Below are 19,966 nucleotides of genomic sequence, written 5' to 3' on the forward strand. Positions count from 1 at the left end.
GACTTGAAGCTTGTCTCATATTTCTTTGGCGGTTGTACAAGATGAAACTCTTCCGTATTCATCTGGTCCAAGAGCACAAAATATGATATGGATGGCTTTGGAGTTGAGCTGGAACATTCTTATCTCTCCTTCACTCCACAACCTTGGATGAGTGAGAGGCTGATGTATCCTTCTTCTACGGCATTCCATGCTCCCATGTCACTTTCTTGAATGAAGTACATCATCCTATTTTTCCAATAGGCATAGTTAGCTCCATTGAAGAAAGGAGGCTTGTTGACAGGCATTGAATCGAGACTGGAGTCGTAATTTGAAGCGGAGGCCATTGATGACTTGATAATCGATGTAACTCTTCCCGAATCGACTAAAGAGGCGATTAAACCTTCAAATGAGTGAGGCTTTGATACCAATTGTTAAGTTAATCGATCGATGGAATCGGCCAAGAGGGGGTGAATTGGCAATAAAAATTTTGGTGAAAGCTTTTGCAGAAAATTGAAAGTAATTGCACATCGATTTACAGTGGTTCGACTTTATCAACCAAAGTCTACGTCCACTACCTTAGCTATCCACACTAAGGATTTTCCAACAAATTCACTAATTTTTTCTTTCTTTTGAGGCCAAAGAGATAACCTTACAACTCCCTCAAGAATATACCCCAATTCTTGATAACACTTTTTTCTCAAAGAGAATATTATAAATTTGCAAACTTACAAGAAAAACCTCACAAGGCAAATATGTTTGCACAATACTAGAACAAAGAAAGAACACTCAAGAATAAATACAATTGAGCACAATAAGTGTTCTTGAAAGCAAAATGAATATTGAATGAAAAATAGGCTTAAAATGCTCACACTTGAGGTTTGATACTTTCTCTTTGATTCTCTCTTGATTCTAGTTGCTTGATTTTCTTGTTGTTGATCAATGGCTTCTAAGCTTGTTTAAATACACCTTCAAATGATTATGAACGTTGGGGATGATTAGTGGAGTCAATAGAGCCGTTTAAGTGTGAAAACAATTAATAAAATCAGTTGGGAGGTTCAGTGCATCGATGCATACCTTAGATGCATCGGTGCATCAGTGTAAAATTCAAATATTTTGACCGTTAGACTCTCAGTGCATCGGTGTACTAAGAGTGCATCGATGCATGAAATGCATTCGATGTTTTGAAATAGCCTGAGTGCATCGATGCATGGTCTAGTGCATCGATGAATGGTATGTGCATCGATGCATAAAATACATTCGATGTTCAATTAATTCCATGGTGCATCGATGCATGGATTGGTACATCGGTGCATCACTTTGAAAATTTGATTTTAGGCTTGATTTTGGTTCAAAATACTTTTTGAAAATTGTTTCAAAAATAGTTTAAGTATAAAACACAATTTTACACATTTAGTAAGGTTTGAAATGATCTTGAAAGACTTGGAGTAATAATTTGATATTCGATTAATTGAATCGAATATACTTTAGAAAATCATTTGTAAAATCTTAAAATTCATTTAACTTAATTTGTTATATCGAAACATCAAAATGTTTTCAACAAGTAAACATTCCAGTGATCACATCTTAATTAAAATAAAACAAAAGTGACTATGTATTGTGTTTTTTAATCTAGTGACCATAAGTTTATAAAACTCAAACGAAAGTGACCAACTTTGTAGTTTACCCAAAACATTATTGCATCTAAAAAAGCCCTAATTTTTCTAAAATTACAAAAAAATCTCTAACCTTAAATACCATCTCCAATGTCGATCACAACCACCATCGTTATCGTTGTCTTTGTCATCTCTTTTGTCGATCGTCGTCGGCTTTACTGCCAAAGTCATCGGGTCACGTCATCAAACTAACGGAAGTAAATGTTTCAGTGATCACATCTTAATTTTTTGAAAATTGTTTCAAAAATAGTTTAAGTATAAAACACAATTTTACACATTTAGTAAGGTTTGAAATGATCTTGAAAGACTTGGAGTAATAATTTGATATTCGATTAATTGAATCGAATATACTTTAGAAAATCATTTGTAAAATCTTAAAATTCATTTAACTTAATTTGTTATATCGAAACATCAAAATGTTTTCAACAAGTAAACATTCCAGTGATCACATCTTAATTAAAATAAAACAAAAGTGACTATGTATTGTGTTTTTTAATCTAGTGACCATAAGTTTATAAAACTCAAACGAAAGTGACCAACTTTGTAGTTTACCCAAAACATTATTGCATCTAAAAAAGCCCTAATTTTTCTAAAATTACAAAAAAATCTCTAACCTTAAATACCATCTCCAATGTCGATCACAACCACCATCGTTATCGTTGTCTTTGTCATCTCTTTTGTCGATCGTCGTCGGCTTTACTGCCAAAGTCATCGGGTCACGTCATCAAACTAACGGAAGTAAATGTTTCAGTGATCACATCTTAATTAAAATAAAACGAAAGTGACTATGTATTATGTTTTTTGAATCCAGTGACCATAAGTTTATAAAACTCAAACGAAAGTGACTAACTCTGTAGTTTACCCTAATGTTTTTAAGTTTTTTAAATATCATAATATTTTTAAGTTTTTCTAAATAAAATTTTTAAAATTACCTGAATGTGACACATGTCATTTAACGAACTTCTTTAACGTCCATTACAATTGAAATACTTAAAATGGTAACATTTATAACGTTAGACATCTAAATTGACCGAAAAAAGTTTATACACCTAAATAGGAAAAATGATATAGTTTAAGCATTTTTTTGTATTAAGCCTTAATATAACAATAAATTTAGCTTTGAATATTTATATATTATATTAATTTAGTTCTAAATTTAAAAAAAATGAATAATTTTAACCCTCAATATTTATAAAACGTGTAAATTATATGTCAACCTTTTTAAAATTAAAATTGAATTAATATAATGTATAAATATAAATGATTAAATTTAATATTATCTTAATCCGAACTATATAAACTTGGCAAAAAATTATAGCTACAATAAATTATCATTGGTTGCTTATTTTTTAGATTGAATAAGAACTAAATTGGTCTTTCTAAAGGGTCAATTTGTCCAATTCTAAAATTGAGAGGATCTAAGAAAATTTAGTTATACTTATGAACCTTTAATTTTGATCTAATTGTATACATTTGAAGAAATCCAATCATATTCATATTGACTAAATATAATATTTTGTACTTACAATAAATAAATATTGGTCCTATATTTTAAGAATGGTAACCTTTTAAGGAAATTGAATTAAAATAAACTTTTATGTTTACAATTTCATTAAATAAAATTTACATAACACATTTATTTGATTAAATATCATGTATAATTTTAAAATTTATTTATAATAATATATAACTTTTCATTTAGTTATTTTCAAATACTTTTTTGTTATCTTTAAATTTTTTTGTACGGACGGCATAAACAGATATATATTTTTAGAACAATGATGCTTAGTAATAAAGCAGAATCAATATAGGGTGAGGCGTCAAGTTGTGATGTGTATGTATCAAAGTAACAGAAAATTTGGAGAATGTTAATCAGATTCCTTGAAATATAAAAAATTATCACTGAGAGATTCACACAGTAAAATTACGTGTGTGATCCGAGTCTGAATTAATTATAAAGCTAAACCTTGAGAACAGAGAATAACAATATTATATATATTGTTATTCTCTGTTCTCAAGGTTTAGCTTTATAATTAATTCAGACTCGGATCACACACGTAATTTTACTGTGTGAATCTCTCAATGATAATTTTTTACATACACAATGACTCGAACTCTTGTAAATAGATTTATTGAAGGTATATGAAGTAAAGAATTATTTAATATAAGTATATTTATTTATTTTTAAAAAATATTTCTCATATTTAAAGTTCGTAAATTATATTTTATATTCACAATGTTACCTTACAAGTTTCAACCAAAATACTTAAAAATAATAAAGAGTAAAGAATGGATAACCTACCTATTTCAGAACACCATATAAACTAATTCAAGAATATAATATTATGCAAATTGTTGAAAACATTTTTTATGTTTTGATATAACAAATTAAGTGTTAATGAATTTTAAGATTTTATATTTTAAATTATATATTCGATTAAATTATTCAAATATCAAAATATTACTTCAAGTTTTTCAAATGACAATTTCAATTCTTACTTAAGTGTAAAATTGTGTTTCAATCTTAAAATATTTTTGAAACAATTTTTACAAAGCATTTCGAGCCTTAATCGAGCCAAAAATAAGTTTTAAATAGGGAGGTATCGATACCCCTCATATAGGGATGGCAACGGGCCGGGTTCGAGCCGGGTATTGGTCCCCCCGTCCCCGTCCCCGTCTAAAAAACTTGTACCCGTCCCCGCTTAAAAAACCGTGAGGATTTAAACGGGGATCCCCATTGGGTAATCGGGGAAAATCGCGGGAAAACGGGTATCCTCGTTTAGCATAAACGGTTATTTAAACGGGTATCGGATCGGGTATATATATTTAAATTAAATATATAAATATTATATATATATATTTAATTTAATTTAAATTTATTAATATTATATATATATATATATAATAATTATTTTTAATATTTATCGGGCCGGGTAATCGGGGCGGGGATTACTAAACCCGAGCGGGGATTACTAAACCCATCTCCGTCCCCGTTTAACATAAACAATTTTTCCTGTCCCCATCCCCGTTTAGCATAAACGGTTTTTCCCCGTCCCCGTTTAATTCGATTTTCAATTTTCTCTGTCGGGTTCGAGTTTTTTTGCCATCCCTACCCTCATAGGGTGTACCGATACCCCTATGCTAATTTTGGCATCGAGAAAAACAGAATGTTAAATGGGTACCGATACCCCTATGTCAATTTTAGCTCCGAGAAAAACAGAATGTCTAATGGGTACCGGTACCCTTAGTCATTTACTGATCGAAATATTTGAATTTTACATTGCATGTACCAATACCCCACGCTCCCAGCAGCCTTTTTCAAGAGGGTTTTCACACTACAACGGCTCTAACATCACCCAAATGATTTCCAACGGCTAGAATCAATCCAAAGTGTATTTAAACAAGTTATGAAGCCATTGATCAACAAGAATTGAGAGAGAATCAAAGAGAAAGCCTTAAACATCAAGTTTGAGCGATTCAAGCCTATTTTATTCAATATTTATTTTGCTTTCAAGAACACTATTTGTACTCAATTGTATTCATTCTTGAGTGTTCTTTCTTTGTTCTAGAATTGTGCAAACATATTGGCTTGTGAGGTTTTCTGTAAGTTTGCGAAATTTGTAATTTTCTCTTTGGGAGAGAGTGTTCTCAAGAATTTGAGGTATAATTACTGAGAGAGTTGTAAGGTTACTCTTTGTCCTAAAAAGAAAGACAAATTAGTGAATTTGTGGAAAATCCTTAGTGTGGATAGCTAAGGTAGTGGATACGGGTGTTCATTCGGTTAAAACGGTGGCCGACCGAACCGAATTACTATTAACTGAATTAACCAAACTTTTTTTCTTTAACCGTTAACCGAACCAAACTTTTTTTTTTGAAAATATTAACCGAACCGATTACAATTTTATAATTTATATAAAAATTGAATATTTTTTAATTCAAAAAACAATTTATAATTAATTTAAATAATATATAATTATAAAATAAAAATTTTATATGGATTTTTTAATTAATTAATATTGATTTAAGTTTAAAAGTTATTAGATATTAAATTATTAATTGAGTTTTAAATGGTTTATATGTTATATATAATATATTTAATATTTAAAATTTAATTTCGGTTAATTCGGTTAATTAACCGATTTCGAACTAAATTAACCGTTAACCGAATTCTAAAAAATTTATTAATCGTTCCCCCACCGAACTAATTCAGTGGCCGAATTAACCAAACTAATTCGGTTCGATCGGTTAATTCGGTTAAAACTGAAAAATGAACACCCATAGTAGTGGACGTAGACTTTGATTGAGAAAGTCAAACCACTCTAAATCGTTGTGCAAATATTTTTAATTTTATGCAAAAACTTTCACCAAAATTTTTATTGTCAATTAACTTTCACAAATTAAACTCAGTATTTCATAAACATATCTTTAAAAAAATATGTGATTTTCACAAACAAAAAATTTAACTGAATGGATGAAGAAAAATGCTATAGTAAAATAAAAAAAATTTAACGATTAAATTTTAATTTATTGTTAGAATAATTCATATTTAATATTACAATGGTTTGTTACGGGACGACCCTCCTAATAGTTCAACTAATTTTATCCATTCATAATATAAGAATTCAAATTTCTTATATTGCTTAAGGGGTCTAGTACCTCATCTCACTAGATAATCTAATTGTTAATGAATAAAATAAAATTTATGGTAAACTACATGTTTAGTACATAAATTATTATTTTGTTCCGTTTTGATACTCAAACTTTATTTTTTTTTCAAAATCATAACTAATGTTTAGTTTATATTTCAATTTTGTACCTCATTGTTAAAAAATTAACAGAATTGTTGGTTTGATAATTTTTATTTTATTTTTTTGAATGATGACATGACATTATTTTATTGTGACACGTCACTATCACCCTTAAATTTTTAACGATAGATACCAAAAATAGAACATAAACTAAAAGTTAGGTATGATTTTGAAATAAAATAAAGTTGAGGTATCAAAACGCTGCGAGAAGCGCGAAGAGCTAAGCCACTGATGTCGTGGAAAAGGTTATACCTCAGAAAGTAAGCGAAGCTAAGGTTTCGTATGTGTTATATCCTTTCGATCGAGCGAAAACTTCTAAGGGTAAAAAAAGAAGAAAAACTAGTATTCTGAAGCTAAATGGTCTTGGATGGGAATTTTAATAGGGGGAGAAACCCTTTTTTGTCCTCTTTTATTTATATTGGGGATAAAAATAATAATTTAAGTATTAAATATGTAGTTTATCCAAAAATTTAATTATTTTAAAATAAATAATCTAAATTAGAGCACTTGATTTTAGACTCATTAAAACACAGAGAATAACATACATCCATTTATTTTTACTACAAATAATAATTTAAATTGGAATAGGCAAATGTCACATCTGTTTGGCATCTGATGTTTTCTTGTGGAAAAGGAATTAGGTCATAAATAAACGAATTCATGACGCTTTGTTTCTGATGAAAACGCCATACCTTAAATTTACACTCAATGTTCTACCCAATCTAACCAAATTCTTCACTTCAATGGCCTAATTTTTATGGCATAATGTCAAAATTAACCCTAATATTTATCAAAATGATTATTTTATCCGTATTCTATTATTTAGAGCATTTTAGCATCAACATTTTATTTTAGAAAAAAAATCTCCTAACATTTGACAGAGTAATCATTTTGTTCATTTTCTTTTTTAAGGGGTATTTTACCCCCTCAATGTTTCATTTTATGTTAAAAAGCTCATATTTTGGAGCATTAATTGTGTGTTAACTAATAATTTTCATATATAGAGGAAACTTTTTCCCCAAAGCGAAATGTTGGGGTCAAAATGCTCTAAAAAAATAATAGGGGCCAAAATAATCATTTTTGTAAACATTGAGGGGCTATTTTTAGCATTATGCCAATTTTTTTTAATTTTTACTATAAAACCATAAATGAGGAAAATATGATCCCACAAATCAAGACGTGAAACTTGAAAGAGTTCATCCATGGCGAGCATCAAACTTATTCCACAATCCGCCCACAAGGCCCTACCGTTCTCAGCTAACCTCGCAAACCTGCTTCCGACCGGCACCGTCTTTGCATTCCAAGCCATTATACCCTCCTTCTCCAACAATGGAAGATGCGAAGTGGCTCACAAATACATGACTTTAGGTTTAATTATTGCGTGTTCGATCTCTTGCTTCTTATCTTCGTTCACCGACAGTTTCGTAGGCAACGATGGAAAGCTTTATTATGGTATCGCCACCTTCAAAGGACTGTGGGTTTTCAACGACGAGGTCGATGATGGTCTTGATTTGGAAAATGACAAAAAAGAAACCGACAAAATATTCAACAAGTATAAGCTCACTGCCATTGATTTCCTTCATGCATGCTGTTCTTTAACTTTGTTTTTAGTGATTGCTTGTAGTAGCTTTGAGGTTCAACGTTGCTTTTTTCCTAAACCTGGACCAAATGGTAATGCATTGATGACGAATCTGCCATTAGGGTTTGGGATCTTAGCCAGTGGATTGTTCATTCTTTTCCCCACGAAACGTCGAGGTATTGGATATGGTGATCATGGCGATGGAAAAGAAGAGAAACAGATCGAGGAGATAGGCCACAAGGGCTCCCTCCCATGCCCAAAATGAATTACATGTCTACTAAAGAATTTCCACTTGTGACATAATGGATGTTATATCAGCAAGAAGGACTGAAACCACAATAATAATTGTAAAATAATGGTTGTATGGTGCAATATATGTGCATGTGTGCTGCTAAACAGTAGCAGGAATATTATACAAAAGAAAAATATGTTGATAAAATAAGTTACTACCGCAAAAGGAAAGGTTAGTACGGACTAAAAATAAAACTAAAAGAAAGTAAACAGAACCTTCGCAATATTGTGGATGAATCATTGTTTTAGAAAGTAAAATTATTTTAATTAGTATAATATTCGAATTAAACGCTGTCTTTTCGAGATTGATATGTACTTTCAAATATCATACAGTGACGGAGTAATAATTAAAAGAGAAAATAATCTCAGTGACTAAAAATTTCATATAATATACGATTTTAATCAATTTTTTCGGATTTGTCAAAATGACCAACAAAATCGCAATGTGATCACTAATTCGCAACGCGATCTCCATTATCGCAAATCAGTTTCCAGATTCGCAACGCGATTATGACTATCGCAATGCGATTTTCCAATTTCGCGTTGCGATTTTCCCAATTCGCAATGCGAATAAGTAAATCGCAATGCGAATTTGGAAAATCGCAATGCGATACTGACTATCGCAACGCGAAACTGACTTTCGCAACGTGATTTTGACTTTCGCAACGCGATTCTGACTTTCGCAACGCGATTCTGACTTTCGCAACGAGATTCTGACTATCGCAACGAGATAATACATAATCGCAATGCGATTTTCAAAGTTCGCAACAGGTTTTAGTTTCGCAACATCTTTCTGAGTGGGACATACCAGATGACTTACAAACAGTTTTGCCACCAGCCATGGACAGAAGGCTACCTGGCCGACCAAAAAGTCACGATCGTATACCGTCTCAGGGTGAAGAGAAGAAGAGATCGACATGTAGTCGGTGCAAGGAAAGTGGTCATACAAGGATGACATGTGGTTCACCAGTGCCATCACAATCATCTTTTCCTCTACCAAAATATGGATCCTCATCAAAATCCAAAGCTCATATGGTGTCAAGCAAAAGGCAATCAAAATCGCAATCATCTTCAAAATCCCAATCACAACCGACTTCACCTTTTGGGACTGTTAACTTAGGTGATTTTTAAATGCAAACGTTGTATTATGTGTATTTTATGTGTGCACTTTTAACATTTTCAGTTAGGCATGTATTAGTAACTTGAGTTTTGAACATTGCTATGATATGTTCAGTTGTTATCACTTATTAGACATTCATTTGACTATCACAACGCGAAAATGACTATCGCAACGCGAAATGGCTATCGCAACGAGAAAATCGCAATGCGAAATGAAAATCGCATTGCGATTTTCTCGTTGCGATTTTCATTTCGCATTGCGATTTTCATTTCGCATTGCGATTCTCTCGTTGCGATAGTCAGTTTCGTGTTGCGATAGTCTGTTTTGCCTTCAACATAATGCAGATTGAAAATCAACAAATCAACTATTACATTTCAATCAATTAAACAAGCACAAATAAGAATTATGTACACATCAATTAAACAAATCAACATTTACAAATCATTTTTTACAAATCAATTAAACAATCAAAAAATAATAATAATTCTTATTTCCTCATCAATTATTGAATCAATGAATCAACTTTTGCACCCGTACATCCATTTCACGCAGCTCACTTAAGGATTAACCTGCAGAAACCAAACATTTGCTCAAACAAGACTTCCTGCACATCTAAAACCTACAAACAACAAATTATTGAATTCTAGGTACTTAACCAAACATTTTCAAACCAAAAGGAGTATATATGTTAACAAAAACTTGCATTTGACTTACCAATTAACAATGGATACTTTCATAACGCGGATGCAGGTAGGCAGCGTCTCGAATATATCGCTCTAGCCATATAATGCCAAAACCACAAGCCTACTGCAGCTCTATCTCTATCGGTGGGAGGTAGAAACTCTGTGCTTCCCGTCGTCAAACGCGCCAAGCACATGCATACGAGAGGACCACAATCCCCTCTGGCTCCCGGCGATTGTTGTGGCGCGGTCTCGTCTCTGACAACTGTGACATTGAACTTCTTTGGCTTCTTGTGTCCAGAATGAGTCCAATAATTAATCCCATCCAAGAATTTAGCCAAATGAGAGCTCCATCCCTTGATAATATCTCTCAAATCAGACAGTGATATGTAATTTATCATGCTGTCATATACTATTATCTTCAGGGATGGGAGATGAAGTTGGACGAGAAGCCAATGACGACGTTCCAAAACAGGGATAAACACCTGCAATCATAAGTAATAATTCATTTATTTGCGCACTTATTTATGAACACCTTTAAAAAATTTAAAAAATAAACACTAACCTTATCGACCTCCCACCATGCAGGATAAAGTTTAGCTTGTCCATTGCCCAACGAAAATGATTCATCTCGTTGATTCTTCAAGTGAACTGCGTGAAAAGCCGCCGGCATTATTGTATATCGTGAATTTTTTTTTATTTTTCCTAAGCTTCCTTATTATTAGAAGACGTGACACCCACGCATCGATATGTTATTTTACAAAAAAAGACATATATTAGTGAATTACATTAATTTTTAAAAAAATTAATCAAAATCATATATAAGACAAATATAAGACTTACCTCCCCATCGAAATAGCCACTGTCTTCAACCCCTAATAACACACCCCACCAAGACCGATTAAGTAACAAATACATCTCATCGTTGAGTTTACTTATGTCAGTGTAACACCCTTGGCTCCGCTCATGTAGATAAAAATCAACTGCGGTCTTAGCCCAAATGGTATTATCCAGAATTGTTTCCGGTAGTTGTCTCCTCTCCACTTCAGATACCGGAAGGGTACTAGCCGGTAACTCATATGAGAGCCAACTCTCATCCATCATGTCCAGCAACGGTGGGGGTTTCTCAATAATTTGATGATATATTACCCCATGTGAATCGGGCTTTGGAATGGTGGGAGGGACATTTTCAACGATGACAGTGGCCTCTTAAACGATTGGAGGGGACTCTTGAGGGATGACAGGTGAGTCGGGCTTCTTCTTTCGGAGTCTTCGCACCATTGGGGTGAACGGAGACGTAATAGCACGTGCACGCCGTCTAATGCGTAAACTCCGTCGTGCAAGGAAAACCCGACGTAAAGCATCCACCTTATCGGGCCGCTAAAAAAATTAATACATAAATCAGTAAATAAACAGACATGATATTAAACAAAGACAAATATGTTTCAAACTTGCATTGTATTCACCCAAGTCATTATTCTATCATAGTTCACAAAATGCATCAGATAACATTCCAGAAGTAAGCACTTATATAAACATTTAAAAGGACAACATATATAAACATTCCAGAAGAAGAATAGTTTACTTTCGCAACACGAAACTTACTTTCGCAACGCGGAAATGGCTATCGCAACGCGAAATGAAAATCGCAATGCGAAATGAAAAACGCAACGACAAAATCGCAATGCGAAATGAAAATCGCAATGCGATTTGTGTTTCGCGTTGCGATTTTGTCGTTGCGATTTTCATTTCGCATTGCGATTTTGTCGTTGCGATTTTCATTTCGCATTGCGATATCCATTTCCGCGTTGCGATAGTCATTTTCGTGTTGCGAAAGTAAACTATTCTTCTTCTGCAAATTGAAACTTGAATGGATTGCATTACTTCAACCAAAAGACAAAAACAAAACCAAAAACAAATACTAACAAAAATAGTTTAGTAGTATTGGCAGCAACCGAATGAATTTATTAAGCAATCTAAGTGAAATGGTTAATCTAAGTAAAATTACGAGTAAATTTGTCATCAAGTTAAATATGAAAAATCTTAAACTTACCTCGTTGCATAGAGTATGAACCTCATTCTGCAATGATGCTACCATCTCACGTAGAGCGGATACCTCACCGCGTAAAGTAGACACCTCAACACGCCATGCACCATCGTCTTTGCGTAAAGTACCGACCTCCTCACGCAAGGCATTGACCTCATCACGTAACTCCCCTAACTCATCCCGTGGAGGTGGAGAACAGGGAGATAAACGTCGTGGCATCTTTGCCGGTCGCCTATCTTGCGGTGATGGTGAAGATGAGGCTCGATGATGTGACAAAATAGGTGATGGCTGTCGTTGTGGAGGTGTATATTCGGGTCGATCAGGTGATGGCTCTGGGTTAGGTGATAGCTCTGGGTGAGGTGATGGCTCCCGAAGTGGAGGCTGCTCATCATCCCTGCCATCAAAAAAACGCTTACTAGATTGCCACCAATCAGTGGCAAGCTCAGCTTCCGTGGGTGTCAGCCTCTGTAATGGAGTGTTGGCCTCCTAACAATATAAAAGCTCAAACAAAGTTAAACGTGTACTAGTAATAACTTGTTTATAAACATATGGTAGTATTTATGTTAACTTACATTATTTATTGTCGTATACCGTAGTAAATCTTCCCATTGCAAGGTCTGTTTCCTCTTCCAGGAAATAGCCCTGGGAATATCATTTGAAGTTTTTATTGCATATGTCTTCATGGCGGGAAAGGCCTCAAATATCCAAATCTACAAACAATATAATAACAAACATTAGTAATTGTTAAATAATTACTTATAATTTTGGAAACATTATATAAAAATTCTTACCTTAAAGGTCCAAATAAAGCCTGTCAAAGTGTATTTGGAACCATCGACATGCAAACTTTTTCGATCATCCAAGGCAGACGATAACTTATTCCATGTAGCTTTCCATATATACGAGCCCCACGGAAACAGGTTCTACGCATTTAGGTCTTCTACCAATTTGATTAGATCATTCAGAATAGGTTGTCTGGCCTCTCTGCCTAAAAAGTCGGCATGCAAAAGTATTAGAAGGCATACTCGGACAACATCGACGTCATCCATCCGAGTAAAACCATCTTTCTTATTCAATAATCTCATCAGGTCTTCCACGTGTAGATTCGGCCTCTCCAGCTCAGGAAAAACCCGGGATAACCATGATGGGCGGGTAATGTGTCTAGTGTACCGACCTACATCATCGTGTCCGAAGCGTAGACTGGTGATTAAGCAAACTCCTCCGCCCAAAACACGTATACGCGGTGGAAAATCAAACCATATCTCTTCATCACGATGTTGTATAGTATCGCTAGTCATGGTTTGAAGAAACAGGTGTGTCAACATCGCATCTCCACCGGGATGTTGTACTTTCAGCCATGGCCCGAAGCAAATATCCTCAAACATTTTTCTTTGTGCAGGTGAAAGCTTCGACGCAATTGTTTTGGCCAGGCTGACTTTATTTCTTAAGGTCAATTGAGCCAAATAAAAGTTTTACAAAAACAATAAACATACTAAGTTAGATATACCAAAAACTACACTGTGAAGATATAAAAAAAAAAAAACATAAAGAGTAGTAGTTTATTCTTCAAACTTAAATTTGCAACACTGTGAATTTCTTATTTGTCTTTTTTTTTTGGTTGAAGTAATGCAATTCATTCAAGTTTCAATTTGCAGAAGAAAAATAGTTTCTGAAAATGAAAATCGCAACACGAAAATGACAATCGCAACGAGAGAATAAAATCGCGTTGCGATTTTGTCGTTGCGATTTTCATTTCGCGTTGCGATTCTCGGTTGATTTAATAAGCAATCTAAGTGAAATGGTTAATCTATTATTGAAATTACCAGTAAACTTATCATTAATTTCAATATGAAAAACCTAATAATAATGCAAAAATTTCGAAAAGAAAATAATTAAAAAAAACTAACCCTCGGTGGTTGATTTGGTTGATTTTCCATTTCTGATTGTGAGGGTGGCTCTGAGAGATGGAGATAGACGGATTTCGCCGGAGATGGGGACGGATTTCGTCGGATGGGTGAGAGAGTGAGAGATGGAGATGGGACTGAGTTGTGATTTAGGTTTTAGGTTATGAGTTGCGATTACGGGATACTGTGGACGGTTCAGTGTTCCAATATATTAATATTCGTGTTTGGAATTTGAAAATAAAATACGCGTTGCGATACTAATGGCGCTTTGAAAATCGCATTGCAATTATGTATTATCTCGTTGCAAAAGTCAGTATCGCGTTGCGAAAGTCAGTATCGCGTTGCGATTTTGTATTATCGCGTTGCGATAGTCAGTATCGTATTGCGATTTTCCCAATTCGCATTGCGATTTACTTATTCGCATTGCGAATTGGGAAAATCGCAACGCGAAATTGGAAAATCGCATTGCGATAGTCATAATCGCGTTGCGAATCTAGAAACTGATTTGCGATAATGGAGATCGCGTTGCGAATTAGCGATCGCATTGCGATTTTGCTGGTCATTTTGGCAAATCCGGAAAAAGGTGGTTAAAATCGTATATTATATGGGATTTTTGGTCACTGAGGTTATTTTCTCTAATTAAAAATTAGTAGGAGCCGAAATATTAGATTATTTAAAAAAATTATAAAGACTTGTTAGGTATTTAAATTCGAAATTCAGCATGAACCAAGCGACTTTAGTGATTAACGAATTGTTGTTATCCTTGAGGTCTCGAGTTCAAGCACTTATGTAGGGGTATGAGCGTTCATTGTCAAATAGTTTAAAGTTTTTTTTTACATATATTATATTGTATTCACCTTAAATTTAAAAAAAACTCAAAACTCAAAAGATAACTTCTAATTTGTCTAATATTTAAACTTACAATAACTTAAATTGTAATTAGAAAAAAATTTGAGCACACAGACTTATCATTATTTAGTTCGATTTCTATTTGATTAAACATTTAATAGATTTTTATAATTTTTAAATTTAAATATTTATATTTACATAAACCAAAATACTATTAAACTAAAATTATATCAAATATATAAATTTAACAGGTCGGAGTACCTTGGGGGAGCTCCGTTCCTGATCATACACCTGAAATTTAAAGGGAAAGCCAATGATATTGCCCTTCTCAGAATAGAAAATATATGGCCCTACTCAAAATAGGAAAAGAGGAGAAAATTCTCAAACTAAAAGACAATGATAGATTTTGATTGTTTTGTTATATATGAAAGGAAAGAAAGTCTCTTTATTTATAAGCTTAATGATTGAGCAAAATAAAGTAAAAAAATGTCAATTAATCGCATTAAATGAGTTTTTTTTATACAATCAACCTTCAATTACATTATGGCCTCGGTAGTAAAAAAATTATTGTTATTTCTTAAGGTCTTAAATTCGAACACCAGGAATTGCCAGAGGTATTTCATGGCTTGGTTTGACCCATGGAATTTATGAACTAAGTTGAGATATGATAACTCAGTAAAAAGACTACTTTAAGACATTTTTCACTTAAGTAATTGTTTGTCTAAGGGTTCATATAGATCATTTTAGGTGCATGTAGTTGCATTTGTGGTGGTTGTGTTATTTTACTTTGTTAAGGTACTATATGATAAAAAAAGTGTGGATGGTTAGTGATGTGCAGGTAACAAGGAGCATAAGGTGAGTTGAGAAGAATGTTGCGACATCACATGTTGCTGAAGCAAACTGCAATGCCTTGCATTTTTGGCGCAGAAAAAGATAAAAATATATTTTTATAATATGACAGTTGTTTGTCATGTACGTGTTTGTTGCTGGTAACCACATGAATGGAGTCCACTACCACCTATGGGGTAAAATTTCACGCACAAGAAATGCATTTAGGGGTATGATGGGAATTTTGAGTGCAAAATCTCCCAAAAATATCCTTAGATTTTAATTATAAGGATACCACATAAGAGAGAGAATCTTGGGGGGATCCATCATATTTTCTAAAGTTTTTCTCTCCCTCCATTGACGCACAACAACTCCTTTTTCTTCTTCTTTCTCCCATCTATTTTTAGTGGTGTTCTTCCATTGATGAATGATAATTGTCGTTTTGTTATCAAAATAATTTCGGCTTCTTAAATAGAAAGGAAAATGTAGTATAAAGAAGCAAAGTCGATCCATAATGACTGTGGTGTTTCTGATTTGGTAAAATTGTTTCTTGATTTTAGGAGGAGATAGAATTCCAAGTAAAGTTGAAAAGATTTAATAAAATAAAATAGATAATAATAAATAAAAGGGAAAATAATAAAATAATAAATCATAGTAGTAAAATAAAAAAAATGGGTTTTTAAAAGTTGTTTTTAAAATAAAAGATAAGAATTAAATAAAAGAAATAATTAAATAAATTATTGAAAGAGATCGAGATAAAGAAAACTTATAGTGAAAGCAGCTTCAGACTTCAGCTTTGCCTCAAATTCCTTGGATCATCGAAACAGATTTTTACTTCAAGATTCACGTCAGCTTACAAGGACAATTCTTCGTTGCCAACTCGGATTGTGTTGTTTTAACAATAACTGATTCCGATCTCAGTTTCCTCTTAGCAAACAATTTTGCTAAATGTGTTCTCGGGAAGCTGAATATGCTTCAATAAGCAAATCCTTCTTCAAACGTTAACCATAACAACATCCGGACCAATGTTGAAATCGTTTTGATTTGAAAAGTAAGCTCAGAAAACAGAGAGAGAAATTTGAAGTGATTTAAGTACCTCACATTTCTCACATTTGGAATTGAGCCTTCGCTTTAGTTTTCGACTTGAAAGAAAATTAGCTAAGCATGGCCAATGTCATACTTATCAATTGTTGAAAACAAAATTTAAAAGAAAATAGAGGAGTATGCGAAAATATATAGAAAGCTAGAGAAAAAAGGAAGATTTTATTCTCAGATGAGATAAATATGTTTCTAGGCTTACCCTGAGAGGGTTTTTATAGCCTTCAAATTCCTAAAAACAATCTAAAACATCTTAAATCCTAATTAAAACACTTAAAACTATTTAAAGTAAAATACCTAAAACGAAAATAATATTTAAAATAATATTCTAAATCCTAATTAAAATACTAAAACTTATTTAAACAAAAATACTTAAAACAAAGATAAAATATAAAAATAATATCCTAAAACTTAATTAAAATACTAAAACCTATTTAAACTTAAACACCTAAAACAAAGATAAAATATAATGTTTAAAATATTATCCTAAAACTTGAGTTTAATCCAAATCCGAATTCCAGAAATGTGCGGCCAATCCATTCGTGCTTCTAGAAACGCTGACTGGATCTTCTAGAAGGTGTTGATGTCATCGCCTAGTCAGATGTTTCATGTCCGAATTCATGCCCACTAATCCATCTTTGATTCCAGAAATAAAAAAAAACAAAATTCTCTCCTTTTTGTGCAATTTCCAGAATCTGACGTCCTGTACAGAAAATGAATCAAAACGAACAATTAAGCCACAAAAATCAATGATTAAGGAGTAATTTAGAAGCAAAATATTAACTAAATTAAGCACTTATCAATGAAGCTCAAGGGAGTGGCGTAGCATCCGAGAGGAGCTCGCGCTATAGTCGTTCATCGTGGCTTGAAGGAAGTGTCGGCCATGCAAGCCTAGTGCTTTCTTCTCCAACCTTTGTTCCATTTTTAAGCTTGAAACTTTAGTTGGGTTGTAAGGTCGAATGACATTTTTGTATACTCCATGGTTTGTTCAAACCCCACCATGAACTTAGTTATATTTGATGGGGTTTATTTGATGAATGCTTGAAACTTTAATGGTTGATGAATGTTTATCTTTTGTTTTTACTTGTTTTGTTTATGTGTGTTTCATCTTCCAAGATTGTAGGAGGCATGAGAGTGTCCATTTCTTATATGAAGACTAGATGTTTGAGAGAAATCTAGTCACTAATTCTTAAGTATTTGAGAGAAACTTAAGTATTATTAACATAAACAATGGGGTATAGTTAATCACTATAACATAATCCCTTAGTACTTGAGAGAGACTAAGCTAGGATTTCAACGACTAATAGGGTAGTACGTTTTCAATAGTGTAGGTTGCCATAGTTGAGACTGAGAGGAGATGTAATGACATTCTATTCCGTTAGGTTCTTAGACTAGAGATAGCAAGAACACTTTTAGCAAACTCTGTCGAACAAGTAAAGCATTAGAAGAGTAGATCAACTAGAAAGATAAGTTTTCAGCTCCTTAATTGACTCCCTACCATTCATTCCCGAAGTAGTTTCTCGTGTGAGGAATATCAAGTTATTCAATTTATTTGCTATTTTTACCATTTTACATTGACTTGGTATTTTCATCATTTCACATTATAAACTGTTCTCTTGCCCCGACACAATTACATTCCCCTACCATCATTCCATTCACCCTTACATCTCCATTATCGAAGCATTATCAGTGTATATATCATTTCTATACTTATATAATTTAGTATAATGTTGTGGTCAAACTCATAAATTCCACCAATCCCAGAGAACTATTTTCACTTATCATTATATTACTTACTGCGATTGTGTATACTTGAACATTATTTGCGTATAATTTTATAGTACTCACAACACGCAACAATCCACCATGAATTTCACAACTAATGCTTGAGGTCTATCTCCCTTGACGAATTTGAAACCATTTTCATACTTAATTTTTGGTAAGCGGATCAACAAGATACCTTTCCAAACTCACATACTCTAAAGAGAGTATTATGTTCCTTATTAAATGTCTCATAGACTGATGCCTTATACAAATGTGTCTTTTATCATCATTTTATACTTGACTCAAAGTTATACAAATCGCTGCTTGTGAATCACATAATAAGGACATCGAATGAGTCAATTTTCCCTATCAAGGAATTTATACCATCAAATTCTCGAGCCAATAAGATTCTTGCCTAGCTAGGCCAAGAACAATAAAGTTTGACTCCATAGTGGAGTGAGTAATACATGGCTACTTCGTAAACTTCCACAAAACAGTTGTTCCACCTAAAGTGAAAACATACCTATTAGTAGATCTTAATTCATCACTATCAGTTACCTAGTTTGTATCACAATACCCCTAAATAACTGCAAGGTAACTAACAAATTATAACTTCCAATCAACTATACCTTTAAGATACTTAAGTGTTTAAGAGTATTCCAATATTCACTACAAGGATTATAGGTACATCTACTTAGTATACTCAATGCATAGGCAGTTTCAGGCTCAGTATAATTTATAAGAATATTAGACTTTCAATAATTTTAACATATTTAGTTTGAGAAACATTATTTCCCTTATTCTGAATCAAATGAACGATGGAATCATGAGGGGTTTTAACTGGAATTACTTTATAACTATTAAATTTATTTAATTACCTTTTAAAGTAACGAGATTGATTTATAGAGATTTTTTTCTTCTAATTTTTGTAACCTTAGCATCTAAGATTGCATCTCTCTCTCTTAAATCAGTCATGTCAAATTTAGTAGACAAAAAAATTTGGTTTTATTTATGACCTTAAAATTGATACTAAAAATCAACATGTCATCTACGTATAAACTTATGATAACATGATTTGTGCCAAATAGTTTTAAATAAAAACATGCATCTACATCATTAACTATAAAACTAAAACTAAGAAAAGTTCTATAATTTTTTGTACTATTTCAGAGCTTACTTAAGGCCATAGAGAGACTTCTTAAGTCTGCGTACTTTATCTTTCTCTCCAGGAGTCATAAATCATAGAGGCTACTCTATATAGGTCTCCTGGTCCATGTCTCTATTTAAAAAGATGTATTTTACATCCATTTAATGTACTTGTAATTGTGAATTGAAGCTAAAACAGA

The 19,966-nt window shown here is 32.9% G+C and overlaps 1 protein-coding gene across 1 annotated transcript; it reads left to right on the top strand.

The window, feature by feature from the left end:
- The first annotated feature begins 7,651 nt into the window (after nucleotides 1–7,651).
- On the top strand, nucleotides 7,652–8,316 carry LOC120150332 (protein DMP10-like). Its single transcript, XM_039163026.1, has one exon. The coding sequence runs from the start codon at nucleotides 7,663–7,665 to the stop codon at nucleotides 8,302–8,304; it is 642 nt and encodes a 213-aa protein (XP_039018957.1). The 5' UTR covers nucleotides 7,652–7,662; the 3' UTR covers nucleotides 8,305–8,316.
- The last annotated feature ends 11,650 nt before the right edge of the window (nucleotides 8,317–19,966 follow it).

The sequence above is a fragment of the Hibiscus syriacus genome, unplaced genomic scaffold (genome assembly GCF_006381635.1).
Source record: "Hibiscus syriacus cultivar Baekdansim isolate YM2019G1 unplaced genomic scaffold, ASM638163v2 tig00111022_pilon, whole genome shotgun sequence".
In the NCBI taxonomy this organism is placed as follows: domain Eukaryota; kingdom Viridiplantae; phylum Streptophyta; class Magnoliopsida; order Malvales; family Malvaceae; genus Hibiscus; species Hibiscus syriacus.

Coding starts and splice junctions, on each gene's coding strand:
- LOC120150332 (XM_039163026.1), top strand. CDS start 7,663: ATGGCGAGCATCAAACTTATTCCACAATCCGCCCACAAGGCCCTACCG.